The 20,528-nt window shown below is 37.2% G+C and overlaps 3 protein-coding genes across 3 annotated transcripts in view; 2 read left to right on the top strand and 1 right to left on the bottom strand.

Moving 5' to 3' along the window:
• Positions 1-4,143, bottom strand: part of foxo1a (forkhead box O1 a) — a 28,594-nt gene extending 24,451 nt beyond the window's left edge. The window contains exon 1 of the mRNA XM_056374060.1: positions 2,608-4,143. Within this exon, the coding sequence (XP_056230035.1) occupies positions 2,608-3,294 (687 nt within the window). The 5' untranslated portion in view covers positions 3,295-4,143. The remainder of the gene's footprint in view (positions 1-2,607) is intronic.
• A 982-nt stretch (positions 4,144-5,125) lies between these two features.
• slc25a15a (solute carrier family 25 member 15a) lies at positions 5,126-10,374 on the top strand. Its single transcript, XM_056374061.1, has 7 exons — positions 5,126-5,423; positions 5,625-5,703; positions 6,370-6,628; positions 8,009-8,149; positions 8,248-8,423; positions 8,525-8,683; positions 10,043-10,374. The coding sequence occupies exons 2-7, from the start codon at positions 5,649-5,651 to the stop codon at positions 10,162-10,164; spliced, it is 912 nt and encodes a 303-aa protein (XP_056230036.1). The 5' UTR covers positions 5,126-5,423; positions 5,625-5,648; the 3' UTR covers positions 10,165-10,374.
• A 1,484-nt stretch (positions 10,375-11,858) lies between these two features.
• The window catches only part of stoml3a (stomatin (EPB72)-like 3a), a 26,034-nt gene continuing 17,364 nt past the window's right edge, over positions 11,859-20,528 (top strand). The window contains exon 1 of the mRNA XM_056374725.1: positions 11,859-12,225. Coding sequence (XP_056230700.1) covers positions 12,147-12,225 — 79 coding nt within the window. The 5' untranslated portion in view covers positions 11,859-12,146. The remainder of the gene's footprint in view (positions 12,226-20,528) is intronic.

The raw sequence follows: 20,528 nt of genomic DNA, 5'->3' as shown, positions 1-20,528 counted from the left end.
GCATTCTCTCCTCGGCTCATAAGTAAGCTCGCTCTGAGGAGACAATGTGTGATAGCCCCCCTGTGTGTAACCGAGGGGAGCTCTATGAATAACTCCCCTCGCAGCAGTGAATGGCACTTTTCTTTCCCACAGTATTACTCAGCCTACACCCCCAACATGGCAGGATAAGCAGCGAGCCCAGGCGATGGCTGAGCGCCCCTCTCCAAGCCGCCAATCACACAAAAACTGTTAAACGGACGCAGCGACGGCGAGAAGCTCCACTGTTTATTTAGGTGTGTTGCTGAAGACACAAAGACACGTTCACGTCTTTTGTCACTGTGACTCTGCTGCATGCTTTTCAAGATGTAAATGATCTACTAATGTACTTAATGATGCTGGAGACAATTAACTCACAGTGATTTGTCTTCACTACACTCTGCTACATAATAACTTCCTAAATACACTGTAACCAGTGAGTGTCACTGAGAAAGTGTTGACCTCAGCTGTTTCATGGTCTTCCGGGGGCTGGTATGACTGCTGACAATCATGTTGCCAAATGAAAAGTCTATGTAAAACTGATAATATAAAGGATTTTCCCACCTTTAAAGTCAACATCAGTTCAGATTTTTTTTTTTGTCTGTTGATTCACCACAACCTAAGACTCTACATGACTAACAATCTGTAGGTGTGTGTGTTCTCAGGTGTCACCGTACCACACACTGCTGCCTGTCTTTACTCGAATCTGTGTTAGCTTCCACAAACTTGTTAATAATTATCCCGGGGTCCTCATAGGTGTATTCAGTTTTTATTTCCCACACTAATTTGTCTCTCTTTGTTTTGTTTTATGAATTAACCAGAAGTATTTCGGATGATTCCCTGCTCATTGGCAAACAACATCTTTGCTCTATTCAGGCAAAAATGTTGTTAACAGAATGCAAATTCTATCATATAAAAGAGGGACACACACACTGTACACTCAAGAAGCACACATGAAGATAAAATCACCTTACCTACAGATCATAACAAAGACACAGAGCAGCATAGATGCTGAACCTTTTAATGCGTATGATGAATGAATGAAGGGACGTTGCTTTTTTCAGATGGCCAAAGCTGCTTGGACAATATCACCACCCTAGCAACACATCTGCCCAGCACCTGCTTTGTTTACACTGAAGGGGTTTTTCCACTCTCATATAATTTGACCGAGAGGACTACGTTTGACAGCTCAACACGAGTTTTGTGCTTTTTGTAAACACTGAGCTCAAATGAATGAATATGGAGCAGGGCGTTGCTGAAAGCTGCATTAGTTCTCAGTCAACCTTTTAAAAAAAAAAGAAAAGAAGGCAAAATATAAAAAATGTCTGTCTGTGTGATTCTGCGAGAACTAAAACAAGAAATTCTCACTGCCATTTGTGACTGACATGAGTGTGTCATCTCTCAGCACATGACTCAAACATGGGAGCCTGTTCTGACAAGGGGGAGACAACAACACAAACACCCCGCAACTGCTTTACATTTCATCAGCAAGCCAGACAGCATATAACAGAGGGAAGCCATAATAAATCTCTCACTGTGTGACTGCAGGCTCAATATGATTTCCCACTGAGAGGAGACTGTCATCAATTTATTGTCAGACACCACTGAAACTACGTGTCTCCGAAAGGAGGTTTACGCCCTACAATAGTGTTCAGTGGGAGGGCCTGTCACACCACATCAGAAATTTTAAGTCCCCTCTTGTGTAATTCTTTGGACAGTTTCCAGGACACATGAATGCTTCTGGTATCTCCTCACGACACAGACGTCCAAACACAGCTTCAGTGTGGGCACACTCTAATATGGAAAAGTGTGAATTTGCCTTAAAATCTATCATTCATTTATAAAATAATAACTGAGAGAAGAGAGCTGTCTCAATCATACTTTCAGCATTTGGGACATTCAGGGACGCAAGAAGGCAAAGAGAAAAAAACCCTGTTGAGTCAGCAGACTCATATAAATCACATACTGCAGGAAGAAGTCAGATGACTGTCTAAGGTCATGGTTGCAATTGGTCAGTTTACTGAATTGGCATGAACTTGATGGATGACAATGAAGGGAAACATAGTTTCACAAGACCATGAGCAAATGATAGAGGAACTCACCAGTCACTTAACTCATCATGCATACTTCTTTTTTTCAGTGACCAGAGTAAGGTGTGCAAAGTGCAAATATTAGCTGAAGTCTGTGCAGGAGATGTAACAGTATTACCAAAGATGGATGATGAAAGATACAGCATATAATAAAAAAATAAAAAAATAAACAACACTGACCAAATAGCATTATATAGTCACAATCAAAATGACTATTCAACACCGCAGACAAGCCAGAAAGCCCTGGAGAGGTATTACAGTGATACCACAGGAGATAAAAAAAAATATATCATAAAGCACAATGAAGTCCCTGTGAACACACTGTTAAGTACCACAGACACACCAAAACTCCCCACTGGAAAACTTTGTTCAAGAACTGGCCTGGCACAGGCTCTATCAGGCATAGGCAGCAGCCATTCATGCTGTGAACTGCCACCACAAACACACTGCATCTCCTAGGATAAAAGTAACAAAAGAGAAAAAACAACAAAAACAAACATACCTTCCAGCCTGCAGAGCTGTTGCTGTCTCCTTTGTCCTTGAAATATGGCACACTCTTCACCATCCAGTCATAAATCTGAGACAGAGTTAGTCGGTTCTCAGGAGAACTTTCGATAGCTTTGGTTATGAGGTCTGCATATGACATATTCCCCCATGCGTTTCGCCGGGAGGAGCTGCTCTTCCTCTGGGCAGCGGCGGCAGCTGCGGCCGCGGCCGCCGAGGACGAGGAGCCGACCGGGGAGGAGAGCAGAGGCACCTGCTGCTGCTGCTGCTGCTGCTGCTGCTGCTGCTGATGCGGGAGTTGCGGGTTCGGGGGCTGCTGCTGCTGCTGCTGATGCTGCTGCTGATGTTGCTGCTGATGTTGTTGCTGATGTTGCTGCTGTTGCTGCTGCTGCTGTGGAGGTTGCTGGTGGACGCAGTTCTCCTGACACTGAAAATCAGAGCACAGGATGACAGGTTTCTGCTCCGGGAAGTCCTCGGACTCCTCCAGCAGGCTCAGGTTGTTGATGAACTCGGCGTTGCTGGCGGGCTCCTGCTTCACAGACGGCACCGGCGATGACGTGTTGGAGTCGCCCGGGTTGATGAACTCCGGTCGGGGCAAGGGCCAAGTGCAGGAGCGGGGCCGCGGCAGGGGCTCAAAATCCGGGTCGATTTCCACCAGGTGTGGCTGCTGGGCCGCTTCCGCCATGGTCGAGAGGTGACGGAGCCAAGTGTTACAATGTCATGTAAAAGCGGCAAAATCTGTCGCCCCTCAAAAGTTGTAGCTTCGCCTGTGAAATGTGAGCGAACAGGAGATAAATCTGTCCGGGAAAACAGTGCTCCGCCTGGGCGCAAACTCTACACTGACAGTTACATCCCAAGCCGGTAAAAATCTGAGTCAACAGTGATAAAAATTATCTTTCTGAAAAGGTCTTTCACGTGAAAAAAGTTGTGTAAGTGGCCACAGAGCGCTGAGCCGCTGGTTTGTTGTTGTTATCCAGTCGTAGTGATGTTGAGACTGCGCCCCGTACAGCCTGTTGACTCTCTGTGTTGTACAGCATGTGAGGACTTACTGGAAGTATCATTTAGCGGCTGACACCGCCCACATTTGATTGACACATGAAGAGCTCCAATGAATGAGACCGAAAGAGTTAGATGAAAAAAAAATTCCTTGTTTTCATTCTTTCGCCTGGCAAATATGTGGAGCAAAAAAAGAAAAAAAAAACTATTTTTTTTCTGTCAGCTGTGTTTCTCTCTTTTAGAAAATGTCTTATTAATGTTAAATATAGTATATTATTTTACACATGACGTCAGTGTGGCCTATTAGCCTACATTTTCCTTTATATTTCTAACAGTGATGTTTGTGTTTTAATGTATCTTTGTCATCACCTTCACATTTAATTAGAAATATTCTTCTTTTTCTCTTTTATTCATTCATCTGCTGGATAATATTCAATGGAGATGATAACAACTTATATTTTTTCATGCGCTGCTACCTGAAAGTTAGACCCCATATAGGCCTACTACTCTTTCTGAGACAGTTTCTAAATTAATTTTCCACCCAAACAAATATTAACACTCTCTAATCATAGTGAAGAATAAGTTAAAGTAGCCTACAGAGTTTACAGTACAGAGTTCACAAACGAATACTTAATAAAAAAAAAAATCTCAAAAACTATAGGGTTAAGATAGAAATACATAGACCTTTAAAATATTGATAATAGCCTACTGTATATAATGATGGATTTGAGAATTTTAAGAAAAGAAAAGAAAGATTAAAAAAATATTTTGATTCAAAGAAAGAGTGGCTCTTCAGTGGTACGTTAATGAACCAAACCAGTTTCTGTGTTCACTTTGTAGGAGCTGGTCCTTGGTGATTTGTTGGACCAGAGGTGTTTCAGTGTCCTCAGCTAACTATGGAGTACGCTGTCACCCTGTGGCCAGTGTTAGGTATTACAGCCAGACACAGCCGGCATCGGATCTCTTCCGCATTTAACAGCTCCCCAGCCCATGCAGCCAGCATGACAAAGACTAACGAAACACTGAAACACATGACATATATTTTCCATCACCGGCGTGTTTTTTTTTTTAAATTGTGTTTACTTATCATCAACTCTGAGCTGTCACATAAAAAGATGATTTATGTAGTAGGCCTACCTTTAATTCCAACCAGACACCTATGTCAAGTCAGTGTGAGTTAAAATAGAGCATGCACAGTGCTTAGTTGTTTCAAAATAAAGCTAACTGTTAAATGTGTTTTAATTGAAAGCAAAGATAGATGATGAAATCGAAGATGAAATAATAATACAGATCATTTTTTCAGCCGTGTCAACAGTCACAAAATGATATGTAACAGTATATATTAAAGACAGGGCCTCTTTACAGTTTGTCGATGTAACGGCCTAATTTTTCCCCTAATTATCATGCTTTAATTTTGGTTTTAAGACCAACTGTTTCCTGTATCACTGTGACTTCCTCTGCATATTTTGATGGAACTGCTAACGCACTTGGTGCGCATGGTGGGAGACACTTGTAACCACCCAGCATTTCATAAGACGTTGCTTGGAAAACGGAAGTAGAGTGACGCATTAAACTCCTGTCGCGGAATTAAAAGCTGAAATCTGTTCCTGAAAATCTGTTCCTGAGTTTCATTCTGCGAATTGAGATGCTCACGTGGAAACTTATTACCTGGAAAGGTGTTGACTAGTTGTCAAGGCCACGGTCATCTAGTGCCCACATAGAGCGACGTGCTGTGTTGGAGTAAATGTTTTCACTGTTGTTGTATGTGAAGGAAGTAAACAGGTGAAGATCAGCTGCTGCAGACTGAGGAGAGCACAGGTGAGCATCAAATATTTATTGTCCTTTATTGTCCTTTATGTTATAATAATATAATCTGCCAACACTAAATAAAACTGCTCCTACAGTATTTTATACCTTTGCAGATCATTAGTAAGTTTACTTTCACTTTTGTGATTGCATTTGTATTTGTGTGTGAAGAGATGATGGTTGTTGAATAGCCTCAACTGTTGATATTTTCAGGCTGGCAGCATCTTCTGAAACATCATGGCTCCACACCCTGTAATCCAGGCCATCATTGACTTCACAGCGGGAGCAATAGGTGGGTTTTGTCTGTACACAGCTGATCATATGGTAAAATGGTAAATGGGCTATACACATTCATACACACATTCACACACTGATGGCAAAGCATCAGGAGCAGTTAAAGGTTCAGAGTCTTGCTCAAGGAAACTTTGACACTCCTCTCTGGAGGACCCGGTGATGATCAGAGCATGGACCCTCACTAACTTCAAACCCCATGATAAATCAAGTTATTCAACATGATTTTACAATAGAATTTAAGTTAACATATAGTGAGTGTACATACTATTTGTTTTATTCCTGGATTTCCACCGTTTCTCTATTTATTGCAGAGAGAGGCTTTATACATTAATTTTATTTTATAAAAAAAAGACTTAATTGCCTTATGTCTGATTCTTCTATAATTTATAACTATTGTTAGTCTAGTGCTGAAACAGCATTTAGTGTACTTAACACTCTGAAACACTCACAAGTGTGAGAGAAGCAGTGAGGTCAGCCACAGGCCACGAGCAACATTAGTAACCAAATATTAGTTTGTGTAGTTTACAGTTAGTGTATGTATTCACCAAGTCATATCCATATCCATCATATAAGATCCTGTGAGAGCATGATAATAAAAGTACTTCTGCTCTGATAAGTTGCACCTCTGTGAATGAACCTTCCATCTCTCGTCATCTTTCCTCAGGCGGTACGGCTTGTGTGCTGAGCGGTCAGCCGTTTGACACCACGAAGGTGAAGATGCAGACGTTCCCCACCATGTACCGCGGCTTCATCCACTGCTTCACTTCGACCTTCAGACAGATGGGGCTCCGTGGTCTCTACAAAGGCACGACCCCGGCCCTTATAGCCAACATCAGTGAGAACGCCGTGCTCTTCTTGAGTTACGGCCTCTGCCAGGACGCAGTCCACCTCATGACCAGGATGGATAAAGGGACAGAACTCAGGTTTGACGCTGACATTTATTTGTGTTTCCACCATAAGCTCCATAACTGGCTGTCGTGATGAACAACATGTCAAACTGTCGGTATATGATATCATCGATGATGATGCTATTTTTTTCCTCCACATTTTCTTCCATCTCCTGCCATCAAGGTGTTTCTGCCTCCTCTGTCCACTCCCTGTGCAGTAAAGCTTTTCACCATACTCTATTGTGCAATGCAGTATCATAATGGAGTCTGGTCACACAGTTTTTTGTCATTCCTAATTAAATATCACTTTGACACTTTGAGGACTGAATGATTAATTAAATCAAAATATTATGTATATACTGATAATAAGAATTAAACTGCTAACAATACTAATCCCTAGTTGCACCCTAAAGTAAAAGTCAGACACTATTCAACCAAAAAAAAAAAAAACTCTGGTCGAATATATAGAATATATTGCTAATGGTCATTGTACACTATACGCATTGCTGCTTCTAGCGTGAATCCAAACAGATGAAATTAATTGCAGAGGAGGGGGCGATGCATTTTTTTTTTTTTGCGTGCTTCCTCTCAGACGTCATACAGACCCCACAACCATATTACTATTTTAAACAACTCAGAGCTTTTCTCATCTCAGTTTTAGTGGCTGGACAGAGGAGTACACCGTTGAGAAAGATTTGAGTGAATAAATCACATAGCCTCGTAGTCAGGAAACAAATAGTCTTCATCAGTGTTAAATATAGACATAAGCATTAAAGTAAAATAAACAGTACAAGACATTTTTAGATATTTAATTTGAAACCCAGAATCATCAGTAGAATCTCAGAGCATAAGGTGTCGATATAAACCAGTGAGGTCAACAAAAAATGGACATTTTAAAACGATTGCTTGTGGAATCTATGTATCAAAATTATCCATACTGTAAACCACTATAACCAGTTTAATCTTTGACATTGCTGTGTCCAAGAAGAAGATCATAGAATGTGATGAGGGGAACATTTTTATTTTAATTGGATTTAAAGTTATTTGATGGGAATGCCTCTTAATGTTAGAAACACTTTATTCTGAGAAATATCATGAGGAAGTGACTCTGTCTACTGAAGAGCTCTTTGGGATAGAAACAATTCCATCAGCTCAGGAGCAGGAAATGTGACTGTGCTCTCAGAAAATCATCTTGGGTACATTCATAGGATGCTTTTCCATTTAGTGCACTTAATTTTCAAAGACTTTTGTGCGTCATCAGAATACACCAGAGCAAATGAATTCTATTTTAAGGTCATGATGGGAAAGAATTTATGTTTCTGTGTAAAATCTTAAAATATGTGGTCTTCCTGTAAGCATGCTAAAAACTTTTTACTGTTTATTTTTCTTATTGCACTCCTTTCCATTGCTCATCAGTGACATACAGAAAGCATCAGCAGGGTCTTTAGCCTCCATCTTCTCTGCCATGGCCTTATGCCCCACCGAGCTGGTGAAGTGTCGCCTGCAGGCCATGCACGAAATGGAAGCAACTGGCAAGATTGCGAGCGGGCAGAGGAGGTCAGTGTGAGCAAAAGGAGACAGTGGAGTGAGCAGCACATGTTTACTTTTGTCTGATGCACTTTTGACTGTGTTGTGTTTTTGTGGTGTGACCTCAGCACAGTGTGGACAGTAGTGAAGACGGTCTTGAAGACGAATGGTCCCCTGGGTTTCTACCAAGGACTGACGTCCACCATCGTAAGGGAGGTGCCAGGTTACTTCTGCTTCTTTGGGGCCTATGAACTGTGTCGTTCTACATTTGCGCAGTACATGGGCACAGACAAGGAGGGTATAGGTATGGTTATTTTTAACATTATTGAGCCATAGGCATTTTCAGACATTGATGTGCAGATTTTTTTGTGATCTGCTCCCTCAGAATAATGCTGGTCTTTGCAGGTATTCTTCCACTCATGTTCAGCGGTGGTTTTGGGGGAGCTTGTCTTTGGTTGACAGTCTATCCCATAGACTGCGTGAAGTCCAGGATCCAGGTCTACTCCTTAGCTGGGAGGCAAGAGGGCTTCATGAAAACCGTCACGAGTATCATCCGCACTGAAGGTAAGATCTGATTGTTAATTCTAAAACTGAAATACACCTAAATGGATATGGATCATTGGCTTCTCAGATGCCTCTGAAGTTTTTCTACATCCAGACCATGTTTGCAACAGCAGGGGAGCACAACCGACTGGTTTATATCACATGACCATATAATCATAGTTTGAAGGGCAGCAACCATATAATTTGGCTCTTTACAACCTTGGCTCGGTGGAGGACTGTGCTGACTCAAACACACACTTAGTGTCTAGACGTGACTTTCCCATTCTGTTTATAACAAGTTCAGACGCTCAGAAATAACCACTGCAGAGCCACACTTCTCACCTTAATGCATGTTCATTCAAAAGAGGATTCTCCAACAGTATTTGTTTTGTTTTGCATGTTTTCTGAGCTTCTCTTATATACAGTATCTGAAAGAAAAGAATCTTTGTGGTCTTACAGCCACCATGTTTGTTATACATTATTCAGCTTCCTTTCTGTACTGACAGAGTACACCTATCGTTTCTGGTGTTGGCATGTTATTTTTGACACAGAGAGAAGATGGGAGGGACAGATATCTGAAAGTATAGTTTGTGGTTATACTGTCTCCTGCTGCCAGTCAGTGTTTATAATGAGCCAGAATTATTCAAATTATTAAAAAAGAGAAAAAGGAACATGAAGCGGCCGTGAAGGAGACAATAAGGATAACGAACAATAAAAGGATCAGTTAAAGACAAGGAGATAGATGCAGCTGAATTGTTATTGAAGGTATGTCTATAGCTGAGGTGCTTAGACCACGATGATGGTACTTATGGGCAAACTAGGTGTCAACAAAACACCTCAACAGATCAGCCACTAAAGCGATATTTTTATTCCACTGTTCTGTGAGAATGGCAGACACTGTTGTGTATGGAAATCTAGAGTCTGCCCTGTTTTGCACATGTAGTTGAATGTACAGTAACTGTACATCTCATCTCTGTTTGCATGCTTCATGTACAGTGACAGCCACACACTGCACCGTCTGCGCCATCTGCTGGTGTAATGGGGGAAAATCCTACAGTAAAGGACAGATTTTTATGACTTTGAAAAGCCAAAGTTTCACACTGCTAATCTTTGCTGGCATGACAAATGCAGGGGCCCATGACTCAGCCTGGGAAGGTGGTAAACATATAATGCAGACTTGAATAAAAAAAGCTGTAAAACTAGCCCTGAATGAGTTAATAGAGGAGCAGGAGGTTTGAAACTTTGCAGAGGTGTAAATGCAGCACTGCTTGTGTGACTTTGCCTCAGAGAGTGAGGATGCCTCTCGCTGCTCATTGGCCCAAACTGGGGGCCTGACTCATCTGTAGGGAATGACTTGTGTGACTCTCTCTTGTCCCTCAGGGTTCACTGCTCTGTACTCTGGCCTGACTCCTACCATGATACGCACCTTCCCTGCCAACGGAGCCCTCTTCCTGGCTTATGAGTTCAGTCGCAAGTCTATGATGGAGACAGTTGGTGCCTGACGTGGAGGATCTCTCCACTTAAGGCAAGTATTCTGCTGAAACAATGGCTTGTCCTCCAGTCCGTTGTCCTTTAAAATGATAGAGGTAAAAAAAAAAAGAAAAACTTGTTTTTTTATGTGTATCTGTATTCAGATATCTTGTGAGCAACATGAACACTGTGTGTCCCTACTGTGCTGGCCATAGTCGTTTTAAATAAAGTTTTAATCTTTACATTCATAAGTCTCAGCTTAATGCTTGTGTGCAGTATATGTGTGAACATGTTGCAGCATGACGGATGGTTGTACCTCACATCGCATTTTTCAGTTAACGTTCACAAAAGCTTTGCCAGTCAAATCAGAGCAAAAACTAAAACCAGTTCAACCTGTCCTCCAAGCTGTTTAAGCCACACCAACAATTACATGTTATACTGTTCCCCTGATGGAATATCCGTCTTTTTTTTCTGCAGCTGTAAAAACAAGCAATATTTTTTCTTCTTTTTCTTTTCTTCTTTTCTTTAGTCTCTCTTAGCCAAAGCCAATTCTGAGTTACCTATCCTGACCACAAGGGGTCCACGTTCACACTATACACCACTGAACACTGTACTGCAGCAGGAAACAGCACATGCATATAAAATGTAAAAAGGGAATTGGTATTTTATTTTTTCACAAGAACATAAATTACATGTTTAAGATTGTAGATTCAAGTTTGGAATTAGTTTTTTTTAATCAACTTTCTTTAATTCTCAAACCCAGTCCATTTCAAAACACTATAAAATCAGTGTTTGAATTTGAGTTAATAATAATTTATTGATTCAGTAAGTCTGAAAGGGATTCTCAAAAAATCCGAATGAAGCGACGACTGGAATTGTAAATGTAGTTAGAGTCCTGTTCCTGAAGCATTGAATCTTTAAAAGAAAACCTGGGGGAAATAAATCTATCTTGGTCTTTTAAATTATGCGAATAATCACAAATTGCAACTGCGGGGAATTGTGATTTATATCACAAAACAACCTCACCACAGCCTCAGCACAAATCAAAAGTACACAGATTTATTTTTTATTGCTTTAGACACAGTTGCATCTCAAACTCCTCAATTTCTATGAAAGTGTTCAAGGCTGCAAAGTGAGCCTGCTGTGGGTAGCGTTTTGTGTAGCATCCCAAGTGCAGCCGGGATTCATGTGCCAATCATGTCGCGAGCTGGCTGTCATGTGACCAAGTCACCATGTGACTGTCCATTAAAGGGACCTCACTGAAAACGATGGTAATGAGCTGCTCACATGACGGTTCATATGACTGTGTAGCTCACTCACACTGAGTGTTGTACAGCTTCACATCAGAGAAGTGACCTCTACTGTGTATTGAGGCTGTGTTACATGACTAATTAATGTTTGGGTTCATATTGCTGTCTGTTACTCAACAGTCAATACACAGAAAATTCATTCATGTCATTTGATCTCCCTTTGTGTATTGTCCCAGCTCCTGTATTTGTAAAATTTCATTTTTTTTGATTCCATACAATATCTTTCACCTTAAAAATATCTACTGTGAAAACTTTTTCCCAGTTTTTACACTATTTAAATGTGGGGAAACTTAGATTATCAGGGGAGAGACGTGAACATGATCACACTTATTCTTGTTCCCGCACCAGCTCTCATGTTTCAAGACTCGGATGCCACCTATTGTTTATTCATAACCTGCACTCAGCAGGTGTCAGACTCCTGGATGTGGATGGTAGAGTATAATGGAAAAACTATAAGCTTTCCAGTAGAAGAGTCACATAGAGACTGGTTCAGCTCTGTGGTTCATGTTACCTGTTGGCACCTGCACGCAGCGTTCAGAAGTCATACAACATGGAGTATGAGTTGATGTGCGTGTCTCTGGCTCATGGAAAGCAACAGGTGATGAGGGAAAGGGGACAGACCACACCCTGCAGGGAGTAGAGATAGGTAAACAAGAGCAGCTCTGGTTCCCTCGCTTCATCACACAGACAACATACGTTCACTAATGATCTCAACAACTTCCAGCACAGCAGAGATGGTTACACAAGGTAAACTGCAGATCAACACTGTGGAACATGTCGAAGGTAAATACTTTTTAGGATCTTTTACACTGAATGAGTGTGGAAATGTTATTCAGGGTGAACATGCCAAGGATAATAAACATTACTTAAGGGTCCAAGATGTTTTTCAGGGACCCTGGAAGTTGAGGAATGCATCCTTGAGATTATTATTATTGTTATTATTGTTATTATTGTTTTTGCATTTCTTACAAATTTTACACAATAATATGACAAAGATAAAGTGGTACAGTACAGGGTGTAAGCAGGGATCAGGGGAGAAAGAAAAAACTACAAAAACAAAAGGGTTGAAACAATAAAGTTATTTATTGAACAATAAATTGAACATTGAGTGTTTTGTCATCCACAAATGTTTAGCTTGCAGAGCTCCACATTCACCTTTACTGAGAGAAATGGTTTGGAGCTCTCTAACAAAACTATACCTGTATTATTCACGATGCATTACAATTTAAAATGTTCCTCCTAGTGCAGAAACAATTTGTTTATTGATCGTTTCCTCAGTCAACAGAAAATTCAAAATTCTGTTTTGTTTATTCCCTTTGCTTGTCATTTATCAAGCAAACATGACTGTGGCTGGTTCCAGGTTCATAAATGTGAGGATTAGCTTCTATTGTGTGCTTTCTAAAACTGTAAATCTAAATGTAAATTGAATACTTTTGGAATTTTTTAACTGTTGTATGACAAAACAAGCTACTGTATGTACGATATAGGTTTGGGCAGAGCCGGCCCAAGCCTTTATGTGGCCCTAAGCAGAATTTGATTTAATCAAGTGTGCAGGTTTGGCCTCAACATGGAAAGGGACGCAACAACCCTGCCACCCCACCACAACAAAGAGATTGAATTTTGATAAACCAAACGGTTTATTAACATATAAGATCTGAATTTACATTTAGGAATGCCCACACACAAATGTAATATATGTACAAGTGTTGAATCTCCATATATGAAATATATGTACATATGAAGTAAAATTAAATATGTATATACAGTATAGCATATACTGTATATATTTAAAAATTGCATGTGAAACTTGTTAGGAAATGAAACAATATGACATAACTAGAAAATTCCAGGGAAATTTTGAGTGCCACGGGGGCTACTGCCGGGATGAGTACATGATTTATTTCCAGTGTTCAAAAGTCACCCTGATCATATTCTGGTTTTGAGAAATGTCTTGATATAAAAGACTCTGATATAAAACAATGTCACATCCCTCCATCATGTATTATGTGGGAAATATCTCATATTCTGTCTTGTTTTTTTTAATAAAACAAGAGGCAACATGTCTTCAAACTGGCATTTAAAGGGTTAAAATCCTGAAAACTAATAATCATTTGGTAGGTTTGAGCAGAACTGAAGTGGTTTAAGAGATTTATGCAAAAAAAGCAGAAAAAAATATTGATATATGATAATTTTATAGCATGTTCTTTGTGTGTCCTTTTTTGGACGCGAGGAACCCCAGAGGGTACAAAATGTGTTACCAGTGTATAATAGACCTGTAAAAGTAACTGACATTAGATTTTAAAAATATGTAAAAAAAGACACTTTCTTGCAGAAATCCATACCTTCAGCTGTAACACAGCCAAAATGATCAGCAAATCAAAAAAGAAAAGTAAAGAAAATGTCCAAAAAAGGACAGAGGGACCCCTGAGGGTTAATAAATCCCATGAACCGCTATTTAAATTACCACTATTATGTTTTTTTCTGTGCTAAATTTAACATTACTGGGGAGGAGAGCAACGCGACTAGAAGTGACAGCGAGAGAGGGCTAGTAGCTTCTCCTCTTCTCTGTCTCAGCGGAGACCATCACAACTTCATTCACTCTTTTAACAAAACAAAAAAAAAGCAACGAAGGAAGCAGTAAATGGAAATTTTATGCCATACTATAATATGTATTTTTTTGGCATTTTATTGCCTTACTATACTATGACGTTTTTTGCCATTTTTATGCCTTATTATACTATGACGTTTTTTGACATTTTTATGCCATACTATACAATGACATTTTTTGACATATTCAAGTCACGCTATATGATTACGTTTTTTGACATTTTTTTGCATTACTATACTTAGATTTTTTCATGACATTTTATGCCTAATGGACAATCTTTTGTGATATCTCATGGATTAGTATACTAAAATATCCTTAATACCTTGCTATACTATGAGCTTGTGATGTAGAAGTATTGTGGTACAATGGTCAGGACTACTGCCTAACACTGACAAGGTCATGCGTTCAATCCCTGTTTTGGGGCTTTACTGTCCTATGATGCTTTTTGGCATTTTTATGCCTTACTATACTATGACGTTTTTTGAAAATTTATGGCATACTATACTATGACGTTTTTTTAACATTTTCACGCAATAGTACACAATGAAGTTTTTTGGCATTTTTATGCCTTACTATACTGTGACGTTTTATGCCATACTATACTATGATGTTTTTTGCCATTTTTATGACTTAATATACTATGACATTTTTTGAAATTTTATGCCATACTATACTATGACGTTTTTTGACATTTTTATGCCATACTATAATATGACTTTTTTTGGCATTTGTTTGCCTTACTATACTGTGAGTTTTGTGCCTGACTATACTATGACGTTTTTTGCCATTTTTATGCCTTATTATACTATGATGTTTTTTGAAATTTTATGCCATACCATACAATGACTTTTTTGACATTTTTATGCTCTACTATAATATGACTTTTTTTGGCATTTTATTGCCTTACTATACTGTGATGTTTTGTGCCTGACTATACTATGACGTTTTTTGCCATTTTTATGCTCTACTAGAATATGACTTTTTTTTGGCATTTTTATGCCTTACTATACTGTGACGTTTTGTGCCTGACTATACTATGACGGTTTTTTGTCATTTTTATGCCTTAGTATAATATGACATTTTTTGAAATTTTATGCCATACTATACTATGACGTTTTTTGCCATTTTTATGCCTTATTATACTATGATGTTTTTTTGAAATTTTATGCCATACAATACTATGACGTTTTTTGCCATTTTTATGCCTTATTATACTATGACGTTTTTTGACATTTTTATGCTCTACTATAATATGACTTTTTTTGGCATTTTTTTGCCTTACTATACTGTGACGTTTTGTGCCTGACTATACTATGACGTTTTTTGCCATTTTTATGCTCTACTAGAATATGACTTTTTTTTGGCATTTTTATGCCTTACTATACTGTGACGTTTTGTGCCTGACTATACTATGATGTTTTTTTGTCATTTTTATGCTCTACTAGTATATGACTTTTTTTGGCATTTTTTTGCCTTACTATACTTTGACGTTTTGTGCCTGACTATACTATGACGTTTTTTGCCATTTTTATGCCTTATTATACTATGATGTTTTTTTGAAATTTTATGCCATACAATACTATGACGTTTTTTGCCATTTTTATGCCTTATTATACTATGATGTTTTTTTGAAATTTTATGCCATACAATACTATGACGTTTTTTGACATTTTTATGCTCTACTATAATATGACTTTTTTTGGCATTTTTTTGCCTTACTATACTGTGACGTTTTGTGCCTGACTATACGATGACGTTTTTTGCCATTTTTATGCTCTACTAGAATATGACTTTTTTTTTGGAATTTTTATGCCTTACTATACTGTGACGTTTTGTGCCTGACTATACTATGACGTTTTTTTGTCATTTTTATGCTCTACTATAATATGACTTTTTTTGGCATTTTTTTGCCTTACTATACTGTGACGTTTTGTGCCTGACTATACTATGACGGTTTTTTGCCATTTTTATGCTCTACTAGAATATGACGTTTTTTTGTCATTTTTATGCTCTACTAGAATATGACTTTTTTTTGGCATTTTTATGCCTTATTATACTGTGACGTTTTGTGCCTGACTATACTATGACGTTTTTTACAATTTTTATGCCTTATTATACTATGATGTTTTTTTTAAATTTTATGCCATACAATACTATGACGTTTTTTGCCATTTTTATGCCTTATTATACTATGATGTTTTTTTGAAATTTTATGCCATACAATACTATGACGTTTTTTGACATTTTTATGCTCTACTATAATATGACTTTTTTTGGCATTTTTTTGCCTTACTATACTGTGACGTTTTGTGCCTGACTATACTATGACGTTTTTTGCCATTTTTCTGCTCTACTAGAATATGACTTTTTTTTTGGCATTTTTATGCCTTACTATACTGTGACGTTTTGTGCCTGACTGTACTATGACGTTTTTTTGTCATTTTTATGCTCTACTAGAATATGACTTTTTTTGGCTTTTTTTTGCTTTACTATACTGTGACGTTTTGTGCCTGACTATACTATGACGTTTTTTGCCATTTTTATGCCTTATTATACTATGATGTTTTTTTGAAATGTTATGCCATACAATACTATGACGTTTTTTGCCATTTTTATGCTCTACTATAATATGACTTTTTTTTGGCATTTTTTTGCCTTACTATACTGTGACGTTTTGTGCCTGACTATACTAAGACGTTTTTTGTCATTTTTATGCCTTATTATATTATGACGTTTTTTGAAATTTTATGCCATACTATACTATGACGTTTCTTCCATTTTTATGCTCTACTATAATATGTATTTTTTTGGCATTTTTTTGCCTTACTATACTGTTACGTTTTGTGCCTGACTATACTATGACGTTTTTTGCCATTTTTAGGCCTTATTATACGATGACGTTTTTTGAAATTTTATGCCATACTATACTATGACGTTTTTTGACATTTTTATGCTCTACTGTAATATGTATTTTTTTGGCATTTTTATGCCTTACTATACTGTGACGTTTTGTGCCTGACTATACTATGACGGTTTTTTGTCATTTTTATGCCTTAGTATAATATGACATTTTTTGAAATTTTATGCCATACTATACTATGACGTTTTTTGCCATTTTTATGCCTTATTATACTATGATTTTTTTTGAAATTTTATGCCATACAATACTATGACGTTTTTTGCCATTTTTATGCCTTATTATATTATGACGTTTTTTGAAATTTTATGCCATACTATACTATGACGTTTCTTCCATTTTTATGCTCTACTATAATATGTATTTTTTTGGCATTTTTTTGCCTTACTATACTGTGACGTTTTGTGCCTGACTATACTATGACGTTTTTTGCCATTTTTATGCCTTATTATACTATGACGTTTTTTGAAATTTTATGCCATACTATACTATGACGTTTTTTGCCATTTTTATGCTCTACTGTAATATGTATTTTTTTGGCATTTTTATGCCTTACTATACTGTGACGTTTTGTGCCTGACTATACTATGACGGTTTTTTGTCATTTTTATGCCTTAGTATAATATGACATTTTTTGAAATTTTATGCCATACAATACTATGACGTTTTTTGACATTTTTATGCTCTACTATAATATGACTTTTTTTGGCATTTTTTTGCCTTACTATACTGTGACGTTTTGTGCCATACAATACTATGACGTTTTTTGCCATTTTTATGCTCTACTAGAATATTAATTTTTTTTTGGCATTTTTATGCCTTACTATACTGTGACGTTTTGTGCCTGACTATACTATGATGTTTTTTGCCATTTTTATGCCTTATTATATTATGACGTTTTTTGAAATTTTATGCCATATTATACTATGACGTTTCTTCCATTTTTATGCTCTACTATAATATGACTTTTTTTTGGCATTTTTTTGCCTTACTATACTGTGACGTTTTGTGCCTGACTATACTAAGACGTTTTTTGCCATTTTTATGCCTTATTATACTATGACGTTTTTTGAAATTTTATGCCATACTATACTATGACGTTTTTTTCCATTTTTATGCTCTACTGTAATATGTATTTTTTTGGCATTTTTATGCCTTACTATACTGTGACGTTTTGTGCCTGACTATACTATGACGTTTTTTTGTCACTTTTATGCCTTAGTATACTATGACATTTTTTGAAATTTTATGCCATACTATACTATGACGTTTTTTGGCATTTTTATGCTCTACTATAATATGTATTTTTTTTGGCATTTTTATGCCTTACTATACTGTGACGTTTTATGCCTGACTATACTATGATGTTTTTTGCCATTTTTATGACTTAATATACTATGACATTTTTTGAAATTTTATGCCATACTATACTATGACATTTTTTGCCATTTTTATGCCTTATTATACTATGATGTTTTTTTGAAATTTTATGCCATACAATACTATGACGTTTTTTGACATTTTTATGCTCTACTATAATATGACTTTTTTTGGCATTTTTTTGCCTTACTATACTGTGACGTTTTATGCCTGACTATACTATGACGTTTTTTGCCATTTTTATGCCTTATTATACTTTGACGTTTTTTGAAATTTTATGCCATACTATACTATGACGTTTTTTGCCATTTTTATGCTCTACTATAATATGTATTTTTTTGGCATTTTTATGCCTTACTATACTGTGACGTTTTGTGCCTGACTATACTATGATGTTTTTTTGTCATTTTTATGCCTTAGTATACTATGACATTTTTTTAAATTTTATGCCATACTATACTATGACGTTTTTTTCCATTTTTATGCCATACTATACTATGACGTTTTTTTCCATTTTTATGCCTTATTATACTATGATGTTTTTTTGAAATTTTATGCCATACAATACTATGAAGTTTTTTGGCATTTTTATGCCTTACTATACTATGACGTTTTGTGCCTGACTATACTATGAGTTTTTTGGGAATTTTCACGCAATACTATACAATGACATTTTTTTGGCATTTTTATGCCTTACTATACTATGATGTTCTATGATATTTCAAGGAGTAGTATACTGATATTTCATATATCTTGCTATACAATGACTCTGCAATGCAGCAGCATCGTGGTGCGATGGTTAGGACTGTTCCCTCACACTGAGAAGGTCAAGGGTTCAAAGCCTGGTTTCAGACTTTATAATCCTGTGATGTTTTTTGATAGTTTCACGCTACAGTACGCGATTAAGTTTTTTGGCATTTTTATATGCCTTACTATACTTTGACGTTTTATGCCTTACAATACTATGACGTTTTATGATATTTCACAGAGTAGTATACTGATATTTTATATACCTTGCTATACAATGAGTTAGTGATCCAGCAGCATGGTGGTATGATGGTTAGGACTATAGCCTCACACTGAGAAGGGCAAGGGTTCAAACCCTGTTTTTAGGCTTTTATATGCTGTGACATTTTTGCGCCATCCTAAACTATGATGTTTTTTGACATTTTTATGCCTTACTATACAATGATGTTTTCATGACATTCTATGCCTAATGGACAATAACCTTTTATGATATATCATGGATTAGTATGCTAAGATATTCTTAATATCTTGCTATACCATTAAATTGTGATGCAGCAGCATCGTGGTACAATGGTTAGGATTGTTGCTTCACAATGAGAAGGTCATGGGTTCAAACCCTAGTTTGGGGCTTTACTCTCTTATGATGCTTTTTGATATTTTCACACCACAGTATACGATGAATTGTTTTTCCATTTTTATGCCTTACTATACTATAATATTTTATGCCTCACAATACTATGATTTTTTATGATATGTCACGGAGTAGTATACTGATATTTTATATACCTTTCTATACAAGGCGTTCATAATGCAGCAGCATGGTGGTAGAATGGTTAGGACTGTTCCCTCACACTGAGAAGGGCAAGGGTTCAAACCCTGGTTTCAGGCTTTTATATACTGTGACATTTTTGCGCAATCCTATACTATGATGTTTTTTGATATTTATATGTCTTAATATACAATTATGTTTTCATGACATTTTATGCCTAATGGACAATCTTTTGTGATATATCATGGATTAGTATGCTAAAAATATCCTTAATATCATGCTATACCATGAGCTTGTGATGCAGAAGTATTGTTGTACAATGGTCAGGACTGCTGCCTCACACTGGCAAGGTCATGGGTTCAATCCCTGGTTTGGGGCTTTACTGTCCTATGGTCCTTTTTGATATATTTTTTGCCTTACTATACTATGATGTTTTTTGCCATTTTTATACCTTATGATACTGTGATGTTTTTTGGCGTTTAATGCCTTACCATACTGTGACGTTTTTATGACCTTTCATGCCTTTATATACTATTATGTTTTTGTGACATTTTTATGCCATACTATACAATGACATTTTTTGACATATTCAAGTCACGCTATATGATTACGTTTTTTGACATTTTTTTGCATTACTATACTTTGATTTTTTCGTGACATTTTTA

This window comes from Seriola aureovittata, chromosome 4 (genome assembly GCF_021018895.1).
Source record: "Seriola aureovittata isolate HTS-2021-v1 ecotype China chromosome 4, ASM2101889v1, whole genome shotgun sequence".
Classification (NCBI taxonomy): domain Eukaryota; kingdom Metazoa; phylum Chordata; class Actinopteri; order Carangiformes; family Carangidae; genus Seriola; species Seriola aureovittata.
The sequence above is the reverse complement of the archived record's forward strand: the minus strand, read 5'-3'. Positions and strand labels throughout refer to the sequence as shown.